General features: G+C 68.1%; 2 protein-coding genes and 1 pseudogene across 10 annotated transcripts in view; 1 reads left to right on the top strand and 2 right to left on the bottom strand.

The window, feature by feature from the left end:
- KCNK6 (potassium two pore domain channel subfamily K member 6) overlaps positions 1 to 5480 on the top strand; it is a 12197-nt gene extending 6717 nt beyond the window's left edge. Inside the window, exon 3 of the mRNA XM_048832892.2 lies at positions 4602 to 5480. Within this exon, the coding sequence (XP_048688849.1) occupies positions 4602 to 4840 (239 nt within the window). The 3' untranslated portion in view covers positions 4841 to 5480. The remainder of the gene's footprint in view (positions 1 to 4601) is intronic.
- A 1930-nt stretch (positions 5481 to 7410) lies between these two features.
- On the bottom strand, positions 7411 to 13459 carry LOC125628484 (HHIP-like protein 1; annotated as a pseudogene).
- A 692-nt stretch (positions 13460 to 14151) lies between these two features.
- LTBP4 (latent transforming growth factor beta binding protein 4) overlaps positions 14152 to 20575 on the bottom strand; it is a 39093-nt gene continuing 32669 nt past the window's right edge. For 8 of the 9 annotated variants that reach the window (XM_075122405.1, XM_075122406.1, XM_075122404.1 and 5 more), the window contains 7 exons: positions 19940 to 20008; positions 19353 to 19481; positions 19042 to 19191; positions 17930 to 18082; positions 16316 to 16762; positions 15887 to 16027; positions 14152 to 15218 (listed from right to left, as the gene is read on the bottom strand). In XM_075122405.1, coding sequence (XP_074978506.1) covers positions 15064 to 15218; positions 15887 to 16027; positions 16316 to 16762; positions 17930 to 18082; positions 19042 to 19191; positions 19353 to 19481; positions 19940 to 20008 — 1244 coding nt within the window. In that variant the 3' untranslated portion in view covers positions 14152 to 15063. The remainder of the gene's footprint in view (positions 15219 to 15886; positions 16028 to 16315; positions 16763 to 17929; positions 18083 to 19041; positions 19192 to 19352; positions 19482 to 19939; positions 20009 to 20575) is intronic. The other variant, XM_075122407.1, reaches the window with a different exon arrangement.

Consider the following 20575-nt stretch of genomic DNA (forward strand, 5'->3'; position numbering starts at 1 on the left):
GCGGGGTCACTTTAGCCGGTGACCTGGGGAAGTTCGAAGCCACCAACGTTCCCATGGATGCCCCAGCATCTCTCCCATTCCTTGGTAGGAGTTACACCAGGCCCTTCCATTTTCACACCCTCCCTTAGGTCAGGGGTGGTCGATAGCACTCGCAGGCCGCATGTGGGAAGGTTTATGCAGCCCATGCCCTTTGGCCACCCCAAGAATGTCTCCCCATTGACCATCACCTTCTGCTCCCACTGGAGGTCCGAGGGGCCTGGCCCCAGGAAACTCCACACAGACATATAGGTTGGGGTCAGGAGTGGGAGCCTGTCCACATCCCCAACCATCTGGCTGACGGAGTCTATGGCCTTGGGACCCAGCAAGGGAGCTAGACACCGGGGCTTTTCCGCAGGGTCCCCTTGGTTCAAATCGCCAGCCTGCTCAAAGGCAGTGAGGTGGGCATCCACACACCCCCCCTCCTTAACCAGGGGCAGCAATTTAGTCTCGAGGTTCCCTGCGGAACTGGCCCCCCGGGATCTATCCCCACTCACCCCGGGGAGGTCCCCTAGGCCTCTCCGCTCCCCCACCGCCAGTTCATGCTGCTGCTGCTTCTGCAGCTCTTTCTCGGGCTCTCGCTGTCCCCCACAGTCCTCTTGCTCTCTCAGACTCAGCTCCAATCCCGTCCGTCTCGATCCCCCGATGGGGAACCCGATCGTGAAGACCCCCGTCTGGTCGGGGACAGGAGTCTTGGCGATGCCTGGCTCCCGCTCCAGCTGCTCCCAGATCCTGCTATAGCCCCAGTTGGGGTCAGGAATCTGTTCCTTCGAGCGGTCATCCTCCTCCAGCTGCACGATTAACTCTGCTTTGGTGAACTTTCCAACGCTCAACCCTCTCTTTTTGCACAGGGTTACAATGTCCTTCTTAAGGAGACGGTGACAGGCCATCACTCCGCTCCTCCCAAGTTGTTGTGGACTCACAGGCCCGTGTGTTCTCAGCTCCCCACGGTTTCCAGGGAGAACCCCTAGTGTGCCAGCCCTTCTCGAGGTCACCACCTCTTTGCCAGGGTCGAGCTGCAGACTCCTCCGCCCCTGAGACTGCTCACTGCAGTCCCCAGGGGGACCCCATTACTGCACAGTCCCTCTCACTGGTCACACACTCCCAGGGGTTAACCGCCCCCCGAAACCGCTCCTTTCTGAGCCTTCAGCAGGCCTGGTCCTCGGCAATCCCCCTTCGTGTTACTGCTCCCCAGTCACTTACTGCAGGAAGCGCCATCCACGGGGTGCAGTACATCCCACCTCTGCCACCAGTTGTCACGGAGTCCCTGGGCGATGCTCTGGAACTGCTCCCCATGAAGCCAGTCAGGACTCTGGGGCAGTCGCCTTTCTGTGAGCAGCCTGTCTTCAGGACACGCAGCTCACACAGCTTCCACCTTCCTGGGTCTGACCTCGGAGCATTCAGCATCCTCTGCCCCTCCGTGCGCTTCCCACAGCGAGTCCGCTCAGGCGGGGCTCCTGGGGAAGCCAGAGGGTCCTGCACCCCAACTTCGCAGTCAGACGTGACTCTCAGCCAGCCAGTAAAACAGAAGGTTTATTAGACGACAGGAACATGGTCTAAAACAGAGCTTGCAGGTGCAGAGAACGGGACCCCTCAGCTGGGTCCATTTTGGGGGGCAGTGAGCCAGACAACCACGTCTGCACTTCACTCCATGTCCCAGCCAGCCCCAAACTGAAACTCCCCTCCAGCCCCTCCTCCTCTGGGCTTTGTTCCTTTCCCGGGCCAGGTGGTCACCTGATTCCTTTGTTCTCCAACCCTTTAGCTCTCACCTTGCAGGGGGGAAGGGCCCAGGCCATCAGTTGCCAGGAAACAGGGTGTCGGCCATTCTCTGTGTCCAGACTCCTGCACACACATGCCCTCTAGGGCTCTGCAATGATCATACACCCTTACCCCACCCCCTAGATACTTAAGAACTGCCTAGGGGAAACTGAGGCACCCCCACACTATTCAGAGGAAACATTAAGAATAGTCCCACTTCGTCACATCTCTCCCCCCTTCGAGATCGAACTGAGCGGGGTCACTTTAGCCGGTGACCTGGGGAAGTTCGAAGCCACCAACGTTCCCATGGATGCCCCAGCATCTCTCCCATTCCTTGGTAGGAGTTACACCAGGCCCTTCCATTTTCACACCCTCCCTTAGGTCAGGGGTGGTCGATAGCACTCGCAGGCCGCATGTGGGAAGGTTTATGCAGCCCATGCCCTTTGGCCACCCCAAGAATGTCTCCCCATTGACCATCACCTTCTGCTCCCACTGGAGGTCCGAGGGGCCTGGCCCCAGGAAACTCCACACAGACATATAGGTTGGGGTCAGGAGTGGGAGCCTGTCCACATCCCCAACCATCTGGCTGACGGAGTCTATGGCCTTGGGACCCAGCAAGGGAGCTAGACACCGGGGCTTTTCCGCAGGGTCCCCTTGGTTCAAATCGCCAGCCTGCTCAAAGGCAGTGAGGTGGGCATCCACACACCCCCCCTCCTTAACCAGGGGCAGCAATTTAGTCTCGAGGTTCCCTGCGGAACTGGCCCCCCGGGATCTATCCCCACTCACCCCGGGGAGGTCCCCTAGGCCTCTCCGCTCCCCCACCGCCAGTTCATGCTGCTGCTGCTTCTGCAGCTCTTTCTCGGGCTCTCGCTGTCCCCCACAGTCCTCTTGCTCTCTCAGACTCAGCTCCAATCCCGTCCGTCTCGATCCCCCGATGGGGAACCCGATCGTGAAGACCCCCGTCTGGTCGGGGACAGGAGTCTTGGCGATGCCTGGCTCCCGCTCCAGCTGCTCCCAGATCCTGCTATAGCCCCAGTTGGGGTCAGGAATCTGTTCCTTCGAGCGGTCATCCTCCTCCAGCTGCACGATTAACTCTGCTTTGGTGAACTTTCCAACGCTCAACCCTCTCTTTTTGCACAGGGTTACAATGTCCTTCTTAAGGAGACGGTGACAGGCCATCACTCCGCTCCTCCCAAGTTGTTGTGGACTCACAGGCCCGTGTGTTCTCAGCTCCCCACGGTTTCCAGGGAGAACCCCTAGTGTGCCAGCCCTTCTCGAGGTCACCACCTCTTTGCCAGGGTCGAGCTGCAGACTCCTCCGCCCCTGAGACTGCTCACTGCAGTCCCCAGGGGGACCCCATTACTGCACAGTCCCTCTCACTGGTCACACACTCCCAGGGGTTAACCGCCCCCCGAAACCGCTCCTTTCTGAGCCTTCAGCAGGCCTGGTCCTCGGCAATCCCCCTTCGTGTTACTGCTCCCCAGTCACTTACTGCAGGAAGCGCCATCCACGGGGTGCAGTACATCCCACCTCTGCCACCAGTTGTCACGGAGTCCCTGGGCGATGCTCTGGAACTGCTCCCCATGAAGCCAGTCAGGACTCTGGGGCAGTCGCCTTTCTGTGAGCAGCCTGTCTTCAGGACACGCAGCTCACACAGCTTCCACCTTCCTGGGTCTGACCTCGGAGCATTCAGCATCCTCTGCCCCTCCGTGCGCTTCCCACAGCGAGTCCGCTCAGGCGGGGCTCCTGGGGAAGCCAGAGGGTCCTGCACCCCAACTTCGCAGTCAGACGTGACTCTCAGCCAGCCAGTAAAACAGAAGGTTTATTAGACGACAGGAACATGGTCTAAAACAGAGCTTGCAGGTGCAGAGAACGGGACCCCTCAGCTGGGTCCATTTTGGGGGGCAGTGAGCCAGACAACCACGTCTGCACTTCACTCCATGTCCCAGCCAGCCCCAAACTGAAACTCCCCTCCAGCCCCTCCTCCTCTGGGCTTTGTTCCTTTCCCGGGCCAGGTGGTCACCTGATTCCTTTGTTCTCCAACCCTTTAGCTCTCACCTTGCAGGGGGGAAGGGCCCAGGCCATCAGTTGCCAGGAAACAGGGTGTCGGCCATTCTCTGTGTCCAGACTCCTGCACACACATGCCCTCTAGGGCTCTGCAATGATCATACACCCTTACCCCACCCCCTAGATACTTAAGAACTGCCTAGGGGAAACTGAGGCACCCCCACACTATTCAGAGGAAACATTAAGAATAGTCCCACTTCGTCACACCCCCTCCCTCACTTTGTCACAGGTGTCTAGGGGGCAGGTACCTGGGGGGGGCAGAGGGGGCCCCAGTAGCCCCACAGGGCACAGTCTGGGGAGACTTGGGTGCAGCATCGGTGTGTCTATTAGAGTCATTTCAAGCCAGCTGGGCTGGTGCCCCGTGGGGACGGCTACATCCTGAACATTACCTAGGGTACACTGCTGTTTGGTGGGTTAGAGCAAGGCGGCTGGGAGCCAGGACTCCTGGGTTCTCTCCCTGGCTCTGGGAGGGGAGTGGGGACTAGTGGTTAGAGCAGGGGGGCTGGGAGCCAGGACGCCTGGGTTCTCTCCCCGGCTCTGGGAGGGGAGTGGGGACTAGTGGTTAGAGCAGGGGGGCTGGGAGCCAGGATGCCTGGGTTCTATTCCCTACTTGCTGTGGGGTGGGGCCTGGCCCTGCCGGGTGGCGTTTGCCAGGCACAGCTGGGGCGCAATGCCGCTATAGCTCCAGGGGCTGACCCCCAGGTCCCCGCAGTGGCTGACGCCCCCTCGCTCTCGCCCAGTGTACCTGCTGCTGGGGCTGATGGCCGTGCTGCTGGTTCTACAGACCTTCCACAAGGCGGCCGACCTGCACGGCCTCACCGACCTCTTCCTGCTGCCGGCCGCTCGCTGCGGCGACCAGGAGCCCATCCTGCAGCCCGAGGGGCCGCCGGAGGAGCCGGCCCAGGGCGAGAAGCCGCCACCTGCCAGCGCCCAGCTCAACACGGGCAGCCGAGCCAACTACGCCTCCATCAGCCGATAGCGTCAGCCCTGCCCGCGGAGGGGGCTGCAGAGGGGGCTGCGTTCCCGGGGCAGCTCCCCGCGGGGACCGTGCCGGCGGCTGACGCGGCTCCTGTCCGCACGTTGCGGGGGGAGCTCGCACAGGGTTTTAATAAGCGCGCCCCCGTTTTCAGGGGCCGTTCGCCAGGTTTTATCGCGGGGCAGGTGGCCGGGACCTGCCCTGTTTCCCAGACTCACCCCCGCCATGCTGGGGACCCTGGGCCATGGAGCCGGCTGTGGGGGCCCAGCCTGGGCCAGCCCCCCCGGCGCCACGGGCTCTGGCTGACCGAGGGGGTGAAGGTGACAGGTTGTGTGTGGGGCTGAGCTGGGGCCTGGCCAGGTCTAGTTTGAGTTTTATATGTGGGGGGGTGATTCCATGCATGCCTGAGGCTTGGGGGCAATGCCCCTCCTGCCCCCCAAAACTCTACCCCTCCACTCCCACCAGCTCGGAGCCCCCCTGCAAGGGGCAGCATGTCATGGGGCACCCGCAAGGGAGGGAAAAGCCCCTTTCCCTGGGGGGCCCAGCTGTCTGTGCAGCTGTGCCAGAGACCCCAGCCCCAGGAGCGGGGACCCCGGCAGGACCAGCGAGGTGCCGCCTTTGGGGAGGGGAGGGGCGGGGAGGGGCGGGGGGAGGCTTTGTGGTGCTTTGGCAGGAGCCAGAGGGGGCGGGGAGGTGTGCTGGGTTGGGGACCCCGTGTCCCACCCCCCGGGCATGGGGGGACCCAGCTATGATGCGGTGGCAGCCGCTCTGTACCCTTCCCAGCTGGCGGAGCTGCCTGCCCCTCCTGCCCGTGGCTCTGCCCAGCACAGGCCATAGCCCCAGGCCGTGCTGCCCAGGAGGAGCAGGGGTGGGGGTCCCCCTGCAGGGGGGGAGGGGAGAGGACCCCCCCCCGCCCGCACAGCCGCTGGGCTCTGCCAGGATCCCTTTCATGCAAACCCTTTAATGAGCCGGGTTGAACCGTCATGGGGTCTTGCCTGGCGCTGCTCAGGGAGGGGTCTGGGGCTGCCGCATGTGCCTGCCCCCCACTGCAGGCATCTGCCAGGGCCCGCAGCCGGAAGCTGCTGCCCCTCTGTGGCGCCAGGTGCAGGATGGAGCGTGGCAAGACGGGCACTGCCCATGGGGGGTGATGGCCCCTCCCATGCCGCCAAGAGCTGCCCCTCAGCCCCGCTGGGGTGTCGCGGGGCAGCGCCCTCTGCCAGCCCGGGAATCAGCCTAGGGTGGGGGGAGACGTGGAGCAAACACCCCTGTGTCCCTGGCTCAAGCACTCGCCCCTGGGAATCCCCCCCCGCCCCCAGGCCTGTGTGTGCCAGCTGTTCCTGGTGGCTGGGAGGGCAAATGGTCCCCGGGAAAGATGGGGACCAGGAGTCTGAATAAACCATTGCTGGAAGGAGCCAGTGGCGTGGTATTGTGCCCTCTGTCCCCTCACCCCGCCCTGGCCCGGCGCTCAAGGCAAGGGTAGAGCCAACAATAGAACCCAGGAGTCCTGACTCCCCGCCCCCCCCCCCGCCAGAACCGACACCTCCCAGCCCAGCAGTGGGGGGAGAAGCCCCCCCATTCTTAAACCCCCTGCTGTAAAAGGAAAACGGGAACCCTGAGCAGCTGCTCCTGGGGGCCTCTGGGCCATGTGGCTCCCAAGTCCCTGAAGCTGTGGGGGGAGTAGGGGGCTGAGCTGGATGGGGGTGGCAGGGACCAGCCCAGCCCCCAACCCTGGCTGTCCGTGTCTCCCCCCTCCCCCCACCAGAGCGCAGAGGGCAAGAAGGAGGCAGAAGTTACAGGGCTTGGCCCCCTCGGCTCCCCCTGGGCAGCCCCTGGCCCTCCCGGTTCCCGCACCCCACCCCTACGTCCTCGCTGTGGGCACAGTTGTGCTGCCCGGGGGGGGCGCTCCGGCACTCCAGCAGGATGGGCAGCGCGGCCCCTTGCCCGAACTCCGCCCGGCGGGCCACCCTCCGCGCCTGCCCGTAGCCCAGCTGCCGGCACACCACAGCGGCCGCCCGCCCGCGCAGACTGTGCCCCACTGGCCCCCCACCAGGATCTCCAGCCGGCCCCGCCCGGGCCCTGCGCCCCTGTGCACCAGCCGCACTGTGCCAGGGGGCAGCTGCCGGGCGGGGCCCTTTGCACCCAGCCGCCTCTGGGGCCCCATCTTCCTGGGGTGGTGCCCAGCCTCCTGCCTGGGGGGTTGAGGGGTGGCAGGGGATGGCAAAGTTGTGGGGGGCAGCTGGGGGTTGGGGACTGGAGAGGGTGACCCTGTGCTGGGGGGCCAGTGGGGGCTGGATGCTGGGTGGGTTGTGGGGGGCAGCCTTGTGCTGGGGGGCCAGTGGGGGCTGGATGCTGGGTGGGTTGTGGGGGGCGGCCCCGTGCTGGGGTGGAGGTGGGGGCTAGAGGAAAGGGGGGGGTTGTGGGTTGGAGAGGGTGGCCTTGTGCGGGGGGGCCAGTAGGCGCGGCTCCGTGGGCTGCTGTTGGCCCCCAGGCGCTCCAGCAGCTGCTGGTACCAGTTGGGGGTGGTGGGGGGCAGGCTCGGCCCTGGCCGGGGTGTGGGAAACACCTGCAGCACCCCAGAGTCCGGGTGCGCTGGGGGCCTGGCAGCTACAGCTGGGCTGGGCAGGGCCGAGGGCACTGCAGGGGGCTCTGGGCCTGGTAGTGGGGGCTGAGGCCTGGGGGGCGGGTGACAGGCACCATGGGGGGGCCAGCTGTGCCTGTCGGTTCTGAGCCGGTGCCAGGCAGTGGGGTGGTCCCTGTGGGCAGCGGGGCCGGTGTGATGAATTCTGAAACAGGAAAGGGGAGGGGGGCTTGTTTGGGATACAGCTCTGCCCCCCCCGGATTGCCTCACCCCCGACACGTTTATCCCCCATATACAGAAGAACACACGGGCAGAACTGCCCCTCGCAGTGAGTCGGCGCCGATAGAACCCAGGAGTCCTAGCTCCCCCACACCACCTGTGCTAAGCTATGGTCCCCACTCCACTCCCAGCACCCCGCTGCCCCCCTGCCACACCCCAATGGCCCAGCAGCTCTCCAGAGGCCTCAGCCAGCTGCAGTGGTGACCTACGGCCCCCAGTGCCCCCCTGCCCCACACACTCACTCTGTGATGGGCGGAAGTGGACCAGCTTCCCTTGGACAGGGACGGGCACAGGGCTGATCCCGCACGGTCCAGGGGACGCCCGCCTGTGGGGAGAGATGCCTGTTACGGGGGCACAGGGGCCAGGGCCCATGCACAGCCCCCACCCCACACCCTGGGAGCCAGCCAAGCTGTGTCGGACCGAGACGGGGCAACTCCTTGCCCATAAAGCTGCCAGGGCCAGCGGGCAAAGGGGTGGAACAGTGGGTACCTGGAGGGGTCTACAATCTGGTACAAGATCCCGGCTGGCACTGCTGCACTAGGGATGGCCGTGGAGAGGAAATACAGCTCACCTGCGGGGACAGCGGGGTTAGTGCCTGGCCACCAAGTGCTCCCATCAGGCGCAACTGGGTAAACTGAGGCACAGGAGGGTGGGGCCTGCCCAAGGCCACAAGCGAGAGGCAGCAACGAGAATAGAACCCAGGCGTCCTGGCTCCCAGCAGCACCCTCTCCACTCTCCCACCTGGACCCAAGACCCCTCCCAGCACTGGGATGAGAACCCAGGTGTCCTGGCTCCCAGCAGCACCCCGTCCACTCTCACCACTGGACCCCAGACTCAGCACTGGGATGAGAACCCAGGAGTCCTGGCTCCCAGTCCCCCACCCCCACTCTCCTCACTGGACCCCAGACCCCTCCCAGCACTGGGATGAGAACCCAGGCGTCCTGGTGGAGCCATGGCTCTAGGCTGCCTGGGTTCTGGGTCCCGGCGCGTCCTGGGCCAGGCCTGCCTGGGCCCCCCAACCCGCTCACCGGCCTCGTCCTCGGCGAAGGAGATGATGTGGGGCACGTAGTGGTTGAGGAGGCCGGGGAAGGCGCAGGTCTGGCCCTGGCCGGCCCACAGCTCCTTGTAGTGCCAGTCCCCGGAGCCAGCCTCCTCCCGCAGCGACATCAGGCATCTGGGGGAGACGGAGCCGTGGGGATGGGGTTGGCTGTGCCCCACCCCACCCACCGGTGCCATGGGGGGGCTGTACCCACTCCCTTCCATAGGAGCCGGGGAGACATTGTATTGCTCCCCCGGCCACATTCCCCACCCCACACGTCCCCCCCAAGGCAGAGTCTTCCCGGGGCCGGGGGGGCATCTGGACAGGGAGATGCCCTGAGCGCAGCTAGAGGGCAGCCCCATAGCCCCTCTGGGCCATGGCTAGTCCTGTTGCCATGGCCATGTGCCCGCACAGCCCCCCATGGGTCACCAGCAGGGTGTGAACCCCCCCTTCGCCCCACAGTGTGCTACCGGAGCGCTCCCACGAGCCTGCAGCAGTAGCAGGCTGTTCTCCCTGAGCCCGGCTGAGCACGCCGGCCCCAGGGGCCCAACCTACCCGCTCATGAAGTCCCCAAAGATGTAGCGGCCACGCAGGTTGGGGCTGTGGCAGCCACGGTACACGTAGCCCCCCGTCACCGAGCGCCCCAGCTGGTGCGAATATGGGGGGGGGACGTCGTCTGCAAGACACGGCACGAGGGCAGCTCAGCTGGGGATCGGGGGCAGCAACCCCCGGCTGGACACAGCCTCCCTCTCCTGCCCCCAAGGTGCTGGCACTGCGGTCCCCTGACCTGGGTGGAGACAGTGCCCCCCCGGAGGGGACAGGCCCCGTGCCCCACTCCCCGCCCCCCGGAGGGGACAGGCCCCGTGCCCCACTCCCAGGCCCCCGGAGGGGACAGGCCCCGTGCCCCACCCCCCGCCCCCCGGAGGGGACAGGCCTGTCGGACCATGGCGCCCCCAGAAGGGACAGGCCCCGTGCCCCACTCCCCACCCCCCCGGAGGGGACAGGCCTGTCGGACCATGGCGCCCCCAGAAGGGACAGGCCCCGTGCCCCACTCCCCGCCCCCCGGAGGGGACAGGCCCGTGGGGCCCCGGCGCCCCCAGGCGCGAGGCGGCCGTACCGAGCGATGCATTGGCACACCGCTCCGGGTCGTAGCAAACCCTCCTTCACCCGCCGGCCATACCCGGCGCCCGGCGCGAGGACGTCCAGCTCCTCGCACTCGTTCTGCCCCACGTCCCCGCAGAGGATGCGCCCGGCGCCGCTCACGGGGTCGCCCCTGTCCAGAGCCACATGTTCCGCACCCCGCAGGCGTAGACCTCGGGCCGGGCCCCGGGCTGCCCCACGAAGGGGTTGTCGGGCGGGATGCAGCGGGGGGGGCCCCGGCCCCCGGCTCCACATCGATCCGCAGCACCTTGCCCAGCAGGGACGACCTGGGAGGGAGGCAGGGAGCTGGGAACAGACACGGCAGGGGCTGGGCCGGGGGGTTCAGGGCCCTGGGGGTGCGGGGGGAAATCAGGGTTTTGGGGGGCGCTGCCTGCCCCACACGGTGCCAGCCGGTCTGCGCTTTGGCCACCAGGTGGCAGAAGGGAGCCAAATTCTCACATATCAAGGCCCCCCCGCCCCAATTTCCTGCAAGGGGGCATCTCCCCCAACACCCCATGCTGCCCCCTGGGGCCCCCCAACACCCCATGCTGGTCCCAGGGCCCCCCAACGCCCCATGCCGCCCCCTGGGGCCCCCCAACGCCCCATGCTGGCCCCAGGGCCCCCCAACGCCGCCCCGGCTCTCACTTGTTCTGGGCGTTGCCGAAGGCGCCAAAGGGGTCCCCCGCTCGCCCCCCGTCCCCTGTGAAGATGTAGAGCAGCTCGTCGGCCCCAAACAGCAGCTGCCCCCCGTTGTGGTTTGATGCAGGCTCCAGCACCTCCAGGAGGATCCTGCAGGTGAGAGGAGCTGGGTGAAGTGAGGGGGGGCACCCCAAACCAGTGGGGCAGATGGAGCGGGGAGGCAGGAGCTACGTGACAGGGGGGCTGGCTCAGAAGTGGAGGGGACCAGGGCTAGTGGGTGAAAGTGTGGGGGTGGGCTGGGAGCCCGGACACCTGGGTTCAACCCCTGGCTCCGAGAAGGGAGCAGGGGCTGGGGGCCCGGACGCCTGGGTTCTATCCCAGGAGTGCCCAGGCGGGGGCCACTCACCTCTTGGAGCGGGGGTCGGCGGCGTTGGGGTCGTGGGGCGAGGCGCGGAACTGGGAGACGCGGATGGTCTCGTGGGGCCCGGCGCGGGCGGAGTAGTAGACGTAGAAGGTGCGGGTGGCACGGAAGCGGGGGTGGAAGGCCAGGCTCAGGAAGCCCCGCTCGTCGCCCGCCCAGGGTGAGGGGAGCACGGCCGCCCGCAGGTCCAGGAAGGGGCGCGCGGCCCGCGAGCCGTTGGCCTGGAAGACCCAGACGCAGCCCCGCTGCTCGGCCACAAAGAAGCGGTGGGAGCCGTCCCCGGCGTGCACCATGGCCACGGGGTTCCGCAGCCCGTTGGCCACCCCCCGCAGACAGAGCTGCAGGCAACCGCGGGCACCCCCTGCACCTGGCCCAGCCCCCGGCTCAGCGCCGCGCTGCCCACCACCGCCGGGTAGCAGTAGCTGGGGTCGCCCAGCTCCAGGGCGCCGCAGAAGCGGGCGTGGTCGCTCTCCAGCGCCAGGCTGGCAGGGTCCTCGGTGAGGAGGCTCAGCACAGAGCGGCACCGGAGCCAGAAGGCTGCGCAGTACGCGGGGCACAGGCCGGGCAGCGCCCGCACCGGGGAGCTCATGTCCTCCGCATCGTACAAGTGGGCAGCGTAGGGCGAGCACTCCTGTGGGGCAGGGGAAGGGGGTTAGCTGGAACCCAGGAGTCCGGGCTCCCAGCCTCCCTTGCCCTAAGCCACCAGAGCCCAGTCCCCTCCCAGAACCAGGGATAGAACCCAGGAGTCCGGCTCCTAGCCCCCTGGGTTGCAGGGCCGTGTTACCCGCTGCCTAAGGTCAGCTTTGGGAAGGGACGGGGCCGGGGGTTCAGGACTCCAGGGTTGTGTTCATGCCGGGCCTGCTGTGATGAAGTGGGCCTGTTCTTAATGTTTCCTCTGAATATTGTGGGGGTGCCTCAGTTTCCCCTATGCAGTTCTTAAGTATCTAGGGGGTGGGGTAAGGGTATATGATCATTGCAGAGCCCTAGAGGGCAGGTGTGTGCAGGGGTCTGGACACAGAGAATGGCCGACACCCTGTTTCCTGGCCACTGATGGCCTGGGCCCTTCCCCCCTGCAAGGTGAGAGCTGAAGGGTTGGAGAACAAAGGAATCAGGTGACCACCTGGCCCGGGAAAGGAACAAAGCCCAGAGGAGGAGGGGCTGGAGGGAGTTTCAGTTTGGGGCTGGCTGGGACATGGAGTGAAGTGCAGACGTGGTTGTCTGGCTCACTGCCCCCCAGAATGGACCCAGCTGAGGGGTCCCGTTCTCTGCACCTGCAAGCTCTGTTTTAGACCATGTTCCTGTCGTCTAATAAACCTTCTGTTTTACTGGCTGGCTGAGAGTCACGTCTGACTGCGGAGTTGGGGTGCAGGACCCTCTGGCTTCCCCAGGACCCCGCCTGGGCGGACTCGCTGTGGGAAGCGCACGGAGGGGCAGAGGAGGCTGAATGCTCTGAGGTCAGACCCAGGAAGGTGGAAGCCGGGTGAGCTGTGTGTCCTGCAGACAGGCTGCTCACAGAAAGGCGACTTCCCCAGAGTCCTGACTGGCTTCATGGGGAGCAGTTCCGGAGCATGGCCCGGGGACCCCGTGACACCTGCCGAGACCAGAACTCCAGGGGGTGGGGGGTTGGGACAGGCTGGGAATGGGCCCATGTAAGACCCTCCCCGTCCCCCCGCAATGTGTAGCCTCCAGCTGGAGCTGCCGGGTGAGGTCACCCATGTCCCAGCCTAGACAGGATGTGGTGAGGGCTGGGCCACTGCCCGGAGCCGTCTGGAGCCACGGGGAGGGGGTGCCAAGGGCACCCAGCTGGGCACGTGCCCCACGGAGCTGCTGGGGTCCCCCCGGCTCCCTCTCCGGGCACGTGGGGCAGGAGCCTGATGCGGCCTGGTGCCTGGAGCTGTACGTGCCCCCCCTCACCAGGAGCCCAGGGCAGCTGGGCGAGGCACATCTGGGGAACCTGGGCCCCCAGGCTGGGAGCTTGGGGACTCCCCCAGTGCCCCTCTGGCCCCCCCATGCAGTCAGTGCCGACAGGGCCGCCCAGGCTAATGGGGGGCACGAGAACGGGGCCCCCAGGGTTCCTCCATGTCTGTATGTGGGGGTGAAACGGGAGAGGGGCTGAGTTCCCTTGACCCCCCCATCCCACTGTCCTGCTATGCCAGCAGCCCCACAGCACCCCTGCAACCGCCTGTGCCCCCCCCAGCCGGGCTGCCTGGCCTGTGGCCCCCCCCCAGCCGGGCTGCCTGGCCTGTGGCCCCCACTCACCTGGCACAGCAGGTCACGCAGGAAGGGCCCGCAGCTCCGCAGGCCGGCAGGGGCCAGGAAGGTGCCCAGCACCTGGAACCTGGCGCTTAGCTGGGCATCCCGCCGGCCGTCGCAGCAGCCGAAGGCCGAGTACTCGGGGCAGAAGGCCAGGGGCTGGGGGGGCTGGAAGGGCGGCTTGTAGTCCAGGCACTGGGGGTGGGGGAGGACCCAAGGGTCCTGGCCCAGCAGCAGCAGCAGGGCCCCCAGTGCTGTGGCCCCGGGCCCCATGGCAGTGCCCTGCGTGGGGGGCTCAGGGCGGCTCTGCCCGCGCCAGCTGGGAACACGTGTGCAGGGGAGCCAGGGCCAGGCCTGGGCCACGTCCCCCCGCCCCGCTGACGGGGCAGCTGTAATAGCAGGGTGAGCCTGGCGGGAGGCGCGGGAGGGGGGAGCATTAACCCCGCGCGCCCCTGCCCGCTGCACGTTGGGGCTGGCTGGGCCCGGGGAGAGGGGTCCTGGGGGCTCCACAGAGCGTCGAGAGCAATCCCTGCTTGGAGGGAGTGGGGTGCAGGGGTTAATGGGGGGCGGGGCTGGGAGCCAGGACTCCTGGGTTCTATCCCTGCTCTGGGAGGGGAGTGGGGTTAGAGTGGGGGTTGGGAACAGGACTCCTGGGTTCTATCCCTGGCTCTGGGAGGGCAGTGGGGTCAGGGGCTGGGAGCCAGAACTCCTGGGTTCTTTTCTGCTACTGAGTCACTGTCCTTTGGCAAATCCCTTCCCTGGGCCTCAGTTTCCCTGCTGTGACGTGGGGATGATGCCTGTGGCCTCCAGGGGTGGGAGGCTCCGTTACCCTGGGACGTGCATGTGGGCCGGGTGCCAGCCCCACGGCCCCAGAAGAAGGGTTGGGGGGTGGGGGTGGAGGCCAAGGGCAGTGATGGGGGGAGATGACCCCGCCGGCCCCCCCCCAACACTGCACAGACGCTGCGTTCCTTTTATAGAAAACCTTTATTCCTGTAACAAGGGGGGGAGACGAGACCCAGGGGCCGGGAGCTATAGCAACCCCCCGGGGCTGAGGGGGGCCAGGGTGCTGCTGGCCTGAGCGGGGTGGGGGCGCCCTGGAGCCACGTGCTGTTAACTCTTCGCTTCCCACCAGCCGCCGGCAGATGCCCCATTCCCAGGGCCAAGTGCACGGAGAACCCCGTCCCTCACCAGTGGGCCCCGAGCCCCCCAGACCCTCCCGCCAGGCTGGGGCCCCCAGGGCTATGCGGGAGGGTGAGGCTGGTTCTCCCAGGGGAGGGAAGAGGAGTAACTTGGACGCCAGCCCCGCAACACACAGGCCCAGGGTACCCCACCCCGGGGGGTACGCTTGGCCAAGGCACCCTCCAGTAGCCACCTGCCTCCTGTGACCCCCTCTGTCCCTGGGGGCCCCCCCATCTCCCCATCCTGCTCTGGGGGGAGCCCCACACCTGTCACCCCACCCGGAGCCTTGGGGGTCCTGGCTGGGTGGGCCGCTGGGCAAATCACCTCAGAGGGCTGTGGGGGTCTAGGCGAGGGGGCTGGGGGGGCCCACTGACTGGAGAGAAGCCTCATGCGGCCCCCGGGGATGGACAGTGACACCCCCCCCCCACGACAGGGTCAGCCAGCTGGAGAGGACAACAGGGTAACAGCCTCCTAGTGCTGCCGGCTGGAGTCGCTCCCTGAGCCCCAGGGGCAGGCTGGGCTCAGCACAGAAGGGCCCGGGGTTCACACCCCGGGGGGGAATCCCTTGGCTCCAACCCCTGGGGACTCACCCCCCCGGGGGGCCCATGCCCCCTGTTCCCAGGGGGTGGGCAGCCCTAGAGCCACACAATAAATACCTCCCTGCCCCCGCCCCCCGGCACGGGCTCTCCAGCTGCCCCTCAGGCCTGGGGCCGGGCGGGGATGCAGGAGTGGGGGGGTGGGGTGAGGACGTAGCCGCGGGGGCAGAGGCAGCGGTAGGAGCCGTCCGTGTTCAGGCAGCCCCCGTTGAGGCAGAGCGCGGGGGGGCCTTCGGCCTCGGAGCATTCGTCGATATCTGTGGGGAGGAGAGGGAGAGGGTGAGGGGCGCGGGGGGGTCCCTGGGGCGTTCACACCCAGGCCACATTGGGGTAGCTTGGTGGGGGCAGGGGGTGGGCTATGCGGGATGGTCAGGGAATCCGGGTTGGGGGAGCTGGCCATGGGGCAGGGGCTCACCCCAGCAGGGTGGCTGTGGGGCAGGCTCACTCAGGCAGGCCATGGGACAGTAGGGGAGGGGATGGCCATGGGGCTGGGCACGGGGTCAGGGCTGTGGGGGGCTGGCCGTGGGGCAGGCTCTCACCCAGGCAGGCCATGTGGGCAGTGGAGGGGCCGGCCGTGGGGCAGGCTCACCCAGGCAGGCCATGTGCGTGGTGCAGGGGCCGGCCGTGGGGCAGGCTCACCCAGGCAGGCCATGTGCATGGTGGAGGGGCCGGCCGTGGGGCAGGCCGTGGGGCAGGCTCACCCAGGCAGGCCATGTGCGTGGTGCAGGGGCCGGCCGTGGGGCAGGCTCACCCAGGCAGGCCATGTGCGTGGTGCAGGGGCCAGCCGTGGGGCAGGCTCACCCAGGCAGGCCTTGTGCATGGTGGAGGGGCCGGCCGTGGGGCAGGCCGTGGGGCAGGCTCACCCAGGCAGGCCATGTGCATGGTGGAGGGGCCGGCCGTGGGGCAGGCCGTGGGGCAGGCTCACCCAGGCAGGCCATGTGGGCGGCGTCCAGCCGGAAGCCGGGATGGCAGTGGCAGGTGAAGCCGTCGGGGACGCGGACGCAGCGTCCGTTCTCGCAGCCGTTCAGGACCCCGCACTCCTCGGCCTGCAGCCCCTCGAACCGATCTGGGGGACAGCAGGGCATCAGCGCCAGCCCCCCACCCCTGCCGGGCCCTGCTAACCCCCCCCAGCCCCTGCTCCAAGGGGGCCCTCTCGGGGGGCTGTCACGGCCTGATCTGGAGCAGCCCCCCACGCCCGGCACCCCTCCTCCAGCCCCCCCACGCCCGGCACCCCTCCCTCAGCCCTGCCATACCAGGCACCCCTCCGCTCAGCACCCCCATACCCGGTGCTCCTCCCCACACACCCCCAGCCCCGCCCTGCCCGGCACCCCTCCCCACACCCCCTGTCACTCACCGGCGTGGGTCTCGCTGGCCTGGCCCGGCTGCTCGGGGAAGGGGCTGGCAGGGTTGGGGGGGTAGTTCCAGGCCGGGCCGGGCTCAGGGTCCGGGGGGCTGCGGGGCCGGTAGGTGCGGGGGGCGTCAGGCCGCCGGTAGGGGGCGGGCGGCTCCTCCGGGCGGGCGTCCACGTAGGCCACGTCCTCGAAGTCGCCGGCCTCGTAGGTGGGGGAGCTGTAGAGCGAGTCGTGGCGCCCGGCGTAGCCCCCCAGGGCGTAGGGGTCATAGTCGGGGCGCAGGCCAGGCTGGGGGCCCCGCGCCGCGGAGCTGGCAAACAGCTCGGGGCCGTAGGGCAGCCCGTAGCCGGGGACGAACTCGGGGCCGTATTCGTAGGGCAGCCCCAGGCCAGGCCGGGCCGGGCCGTAGCTCGGGGGGCGCAGGACGTTGCACAGAGCCTCGAAGTCATCTGGGGGGGAAAAGACCTTCGCTGGGGGGCGCGGGACCCCAGGGGACCCCACTGCAGGGTGCAGGGCCCCCGACCCCCCACCTCACTGCAGGGCCCCCAGCTTCCCCCCAGGGACCCCGACCCCCCACCTCACTGCAGGGTCCCCGGCTTCCCCCCAGGGACCCCGACCCCTCACCTCACTGCAGGGTCCTCGGCTTCCACCACAGGGCCCCCGACCCCCCACCTCACTGCAGGGTCCTCGGCTTCCACCACAGGGCCCCCAACCCCCCACCTCACTGCAGGGCCCCCGGCGTCCCCCCAGGGCCCCCGACCCCCCACCTCACTGCAGGGCCCCCAGCTTCCCCCCAGGGACCCCGACCCCCCACCTCACTGCAGGGTCCCCGGCTTCCCCCCAGGGACCCCGACCCCTCACCTCACTGCAGGGTCCTCGGCTTCCACCACAGGGCCCCCAACCCCCCACCTCACTGCAGGGCCCCCGGCGTCCCCCCAGGGCCCCCGACCCCCCACCTCACTGCAGGGCCCCCAGCTTATACCACAGGGCCCCCGACCCCCCACCTCACTGCAGGGCCCCGGCTTCCCCCCCAGGGCCCCCGACCCCCCACCTCACTGCAGGGCCCCCAGCTTACACCACAGGGCCCCCAACCCCCCACCTCACTGCAGGGCCCCCGGCTTCCCCCCAGGGCCCCCGACCCCCCACCTCACTGCAGGGTCCCCGGCTTCCCCCCAGGGACCCCAACCCCCCACCTCACTGCAGGGCCCCCGGCTTCCACCACAGGGCCCCCGACCCCTCACCTCACTGCAGGGCCCCCAGCTTCCCCCCAGGGACCCCGACCCCCCCACCTCACTGCAGGGCCCCCAGCTTCCCCCCAGGGACCCCGACCCCCCACCTCACTGCAGGGCCCCTGGCCGCCACCCCCAGGGAGCCCGCTGCCCCCCACTGCAGGGTGCAGGGCCGCCGGCCACCCCCCCCCAGAGGCCACTCACTGGGGGGGATATAGGAACCGTGGGGCAGGGACCCCAGGCTCCAGCACTCACTGGGGAGCGACGGGGGGTTCTGGCCCGTTCAGTGCCCCTCCGCGGCAACCCGGGTACTGAGCCGGCTCCCCCCCGCAGCCCCAGGTCCGACAGGCTCCAGCCGGGGGAGGGGCGGTGGGCCAGGCCCCTCACCTGAGTCTCGGGCGGGGCACAGGGCGCAGTCCATGCCCCAGGCCTCCCCGTACAGACAGCAGCACTCGGTGTAGGTGACCTGCCGGTCGAGGCGCGGGCGGCTGCAGACCAGGTCCGGCCCCACCTCCTGCCAGCACACGGCCTGGTTCTCGTCTGGGGAGACACAGGTGCGACCACGAGCGTGTGGTGGGGGTGCGTGATGGAGCGTGTGAGCCGGACAGTGCCGGGCTGTGAGCGTGCGATGAGTGTGTGTGCATGGGAGTGACGGAGCGTGTGAGCCGGACAGTGGCATGCCATGAGCGTGCGATGAGTGTGCACATGTGGGTGTGATGAAGCGTGTGAGCCTAACAGTGCTGTGCCATGAGCGTGCGATGAGTGTGCGCATGTGGGCGTGATGGCGCATGTGTGCCAGACAGTAGCATGCGATGAGCGTGCAATCAGTTTCTGCACATGGGCGTGATGGAGCGCGTGAGCCTGACCGTGCTGTGCGATGAGCGTGCTGTGAGCGAGCCAGGGCCTGCATGTGCCCTGTCACTCTGTATGTGCAAGGAGTGTGCGAGAGCCCCCCGGAGCTGCGTGCCGAGTCTCAGCACGTGCACAAGGACTGTCTGGCCCTCCCCTGTGGGCGCCGGGGGGACGACCCGCAAGTTGCCGGTAACGTTTTGGCGAGGGAGGCGCCTGGCAGACTGGGGACGGCGACCCTGCAGGCTCCGAAGGGTTAAAGCTGCTCCCAGGCCGGGTGGAGATGTCAGGGTCGGTGGCGCTGCTGTGGGGGCTGGACCAGCCTGGGTCACTGTGGGGTCCGGATGGACAAGGGGACCCCTGCGGCCGGGGCAGCCATGCCTCGCGGCCAGCGAAGAAGTAGATTCCCCACCCCCCGCAGGGGCTGAGCTGGGGAACAGAGGGGAAGTGTCGGGGGGCTCAGAGTTGGGCTCCGGGCCACAGAGCCAGGGCCGGCAACATGCCCAGCCTTGCTCCTTTGCCTGGCTGAGCACCAGGTGACTGAGAAACTCGCCCTGGCCAATGCTGGGGCCCCAGAGCATGGGGGGGGGGACCTAGGATATGGGGGGGCCCAGGCCATGTTCGGGCGGGTCCGGGGGGGCATCACTCACCCAGGGCTTGGCTGTCGTTGGCCACGCAGCGGCGCTGGGACCCGTCCAGCACGAGGGGGGGGGTGCAGGCGCAGTAGAAGGAGCCGATGGTGTTCACGCAGCCCCCGCCCACGCAGGGCTCTGCCTCCTCGTCAAGACACTCGTCATTATCTGGGACAGACACAGGGGTCACCGCGGCGTTGCCCCCACGGCCCCTCCAGCCGGTGCGTCTCAGAGCAGCAGCCATTGCGCCAGGGGCCAGTTTGGGGGGCTGGGGTGGGGGGAAGAGGGGCTGCGTTGGGGGGCCGGGGGAGGAGGGGCTGGGGTCTCACCAATGCACTCCAGGTGGTGCGTCTCGTAATAGTAGCCATTGGGGCAGTAGCAGGCGTAGCCGGGGGCCTTGTTGACGCAGACGCCCCCCCGGCACAGCTGGGTGTTGAATAGTGCACACTCGTCCATGTCTGGCGGGGGAGACACACACGGCCTGACCATGGCGGGACTGTCTGGCGTCCTCTGCCTGCCTCAGTTTCCCTCTGCACTTGGCCTCGCGACCCGTGGGGGGGGCAGCGCAGAGACGGGAGGGGTCGGTCACAGGGTGTGGGACGGACGGGCCAAGAGCGGGTCCAAAAAGACACCAGGAGCCCCGCGGCCTGAACTCGAGCGCGGGCAGGTGGAGTCGGGGAGCCCAGTGGGGGGACGCAGAGCTCGGACCTGGGACAGACAAGAGCAGAAGCGGGTCCCATGGCAGCTTGGCCGGGACGAACGCTGGCCTGGGCCGCCCCAATTCTGCCCCGGTGGCTGGAGAGAGACGGACGCTGGCCAGGGGAGTCAGGAGCACCCAGAGGCCTGGCTCCCGCCAGCTGCCACCCACCCCTCCCCCCACTCAGACCCCCACAAGGGGGCGCCAGGCAGCACCGACCTGTGAGTGCGGCGAGGGGTCCTGGTGCGGCGTAGCCGTTCCCACGGGGGCACAGGGCCTGATACTCCACTAGAGCCGGAGAGAGCGAGCGTGAGAACCGGGAACCTCCTCCTGTATCCCACGGCGCCCCCCAGCACTCACAGGGAGCCCCCCGCTCCAACCGTGGGACCCATTCCCCTCCCAGAGCCAGGAGAGAACCCAGGAGTCCTGGCTCCCAGCTCCCCCTCCTCCACCAGCCTCCCTCCCCCCCAGAGCTGGGAGAGAACCCAGGAGTCCTGGCTCCCAGCTCCCCCTCCTCCACCAGCCCCCCTCCCCCCCAGAGCTGGGAGAGAACCCCTGCCTATGAGCCCCAGGGTGGGACTGGCACTGGGGCAAGCCCCCCGGGCTGTCCAGCGGGACACAGTGAGCGGGGGCAGGGTGGGTCCCATCTGGGATGCTGGGCCGGGGCTCGGGGCCGGGCACAGGGGCCGGCTGGCTTGGGAGCCACAGAGGGGCCAGCTCCAGCTGCCAGGGCAGATTCTGGAGAGCACCCAGCTCCTGAACCTGCGGGCACTGGCTGGGCGAGACTTGGGGGGGCGGGAGGGTTGAACGACGCCTGTTTCTGACAGGGAGGGGGGCTGGTGGGGCAGGGTGCTG

The sequence above is a fragment of the Caretta caretta genome, chromosome 23, assembly GCF_965140235.1.
Source record: "Caretta caretta isolate rCarCar2 chromosome 23, rCarCar1.hap1, whole genome shotgun sequence".
Classification (NCBI taxonomy): Eukaryota; Metazoa; Chordata; order Testudines; family Cheloniidae; genus Caretta; species Caretta caretta.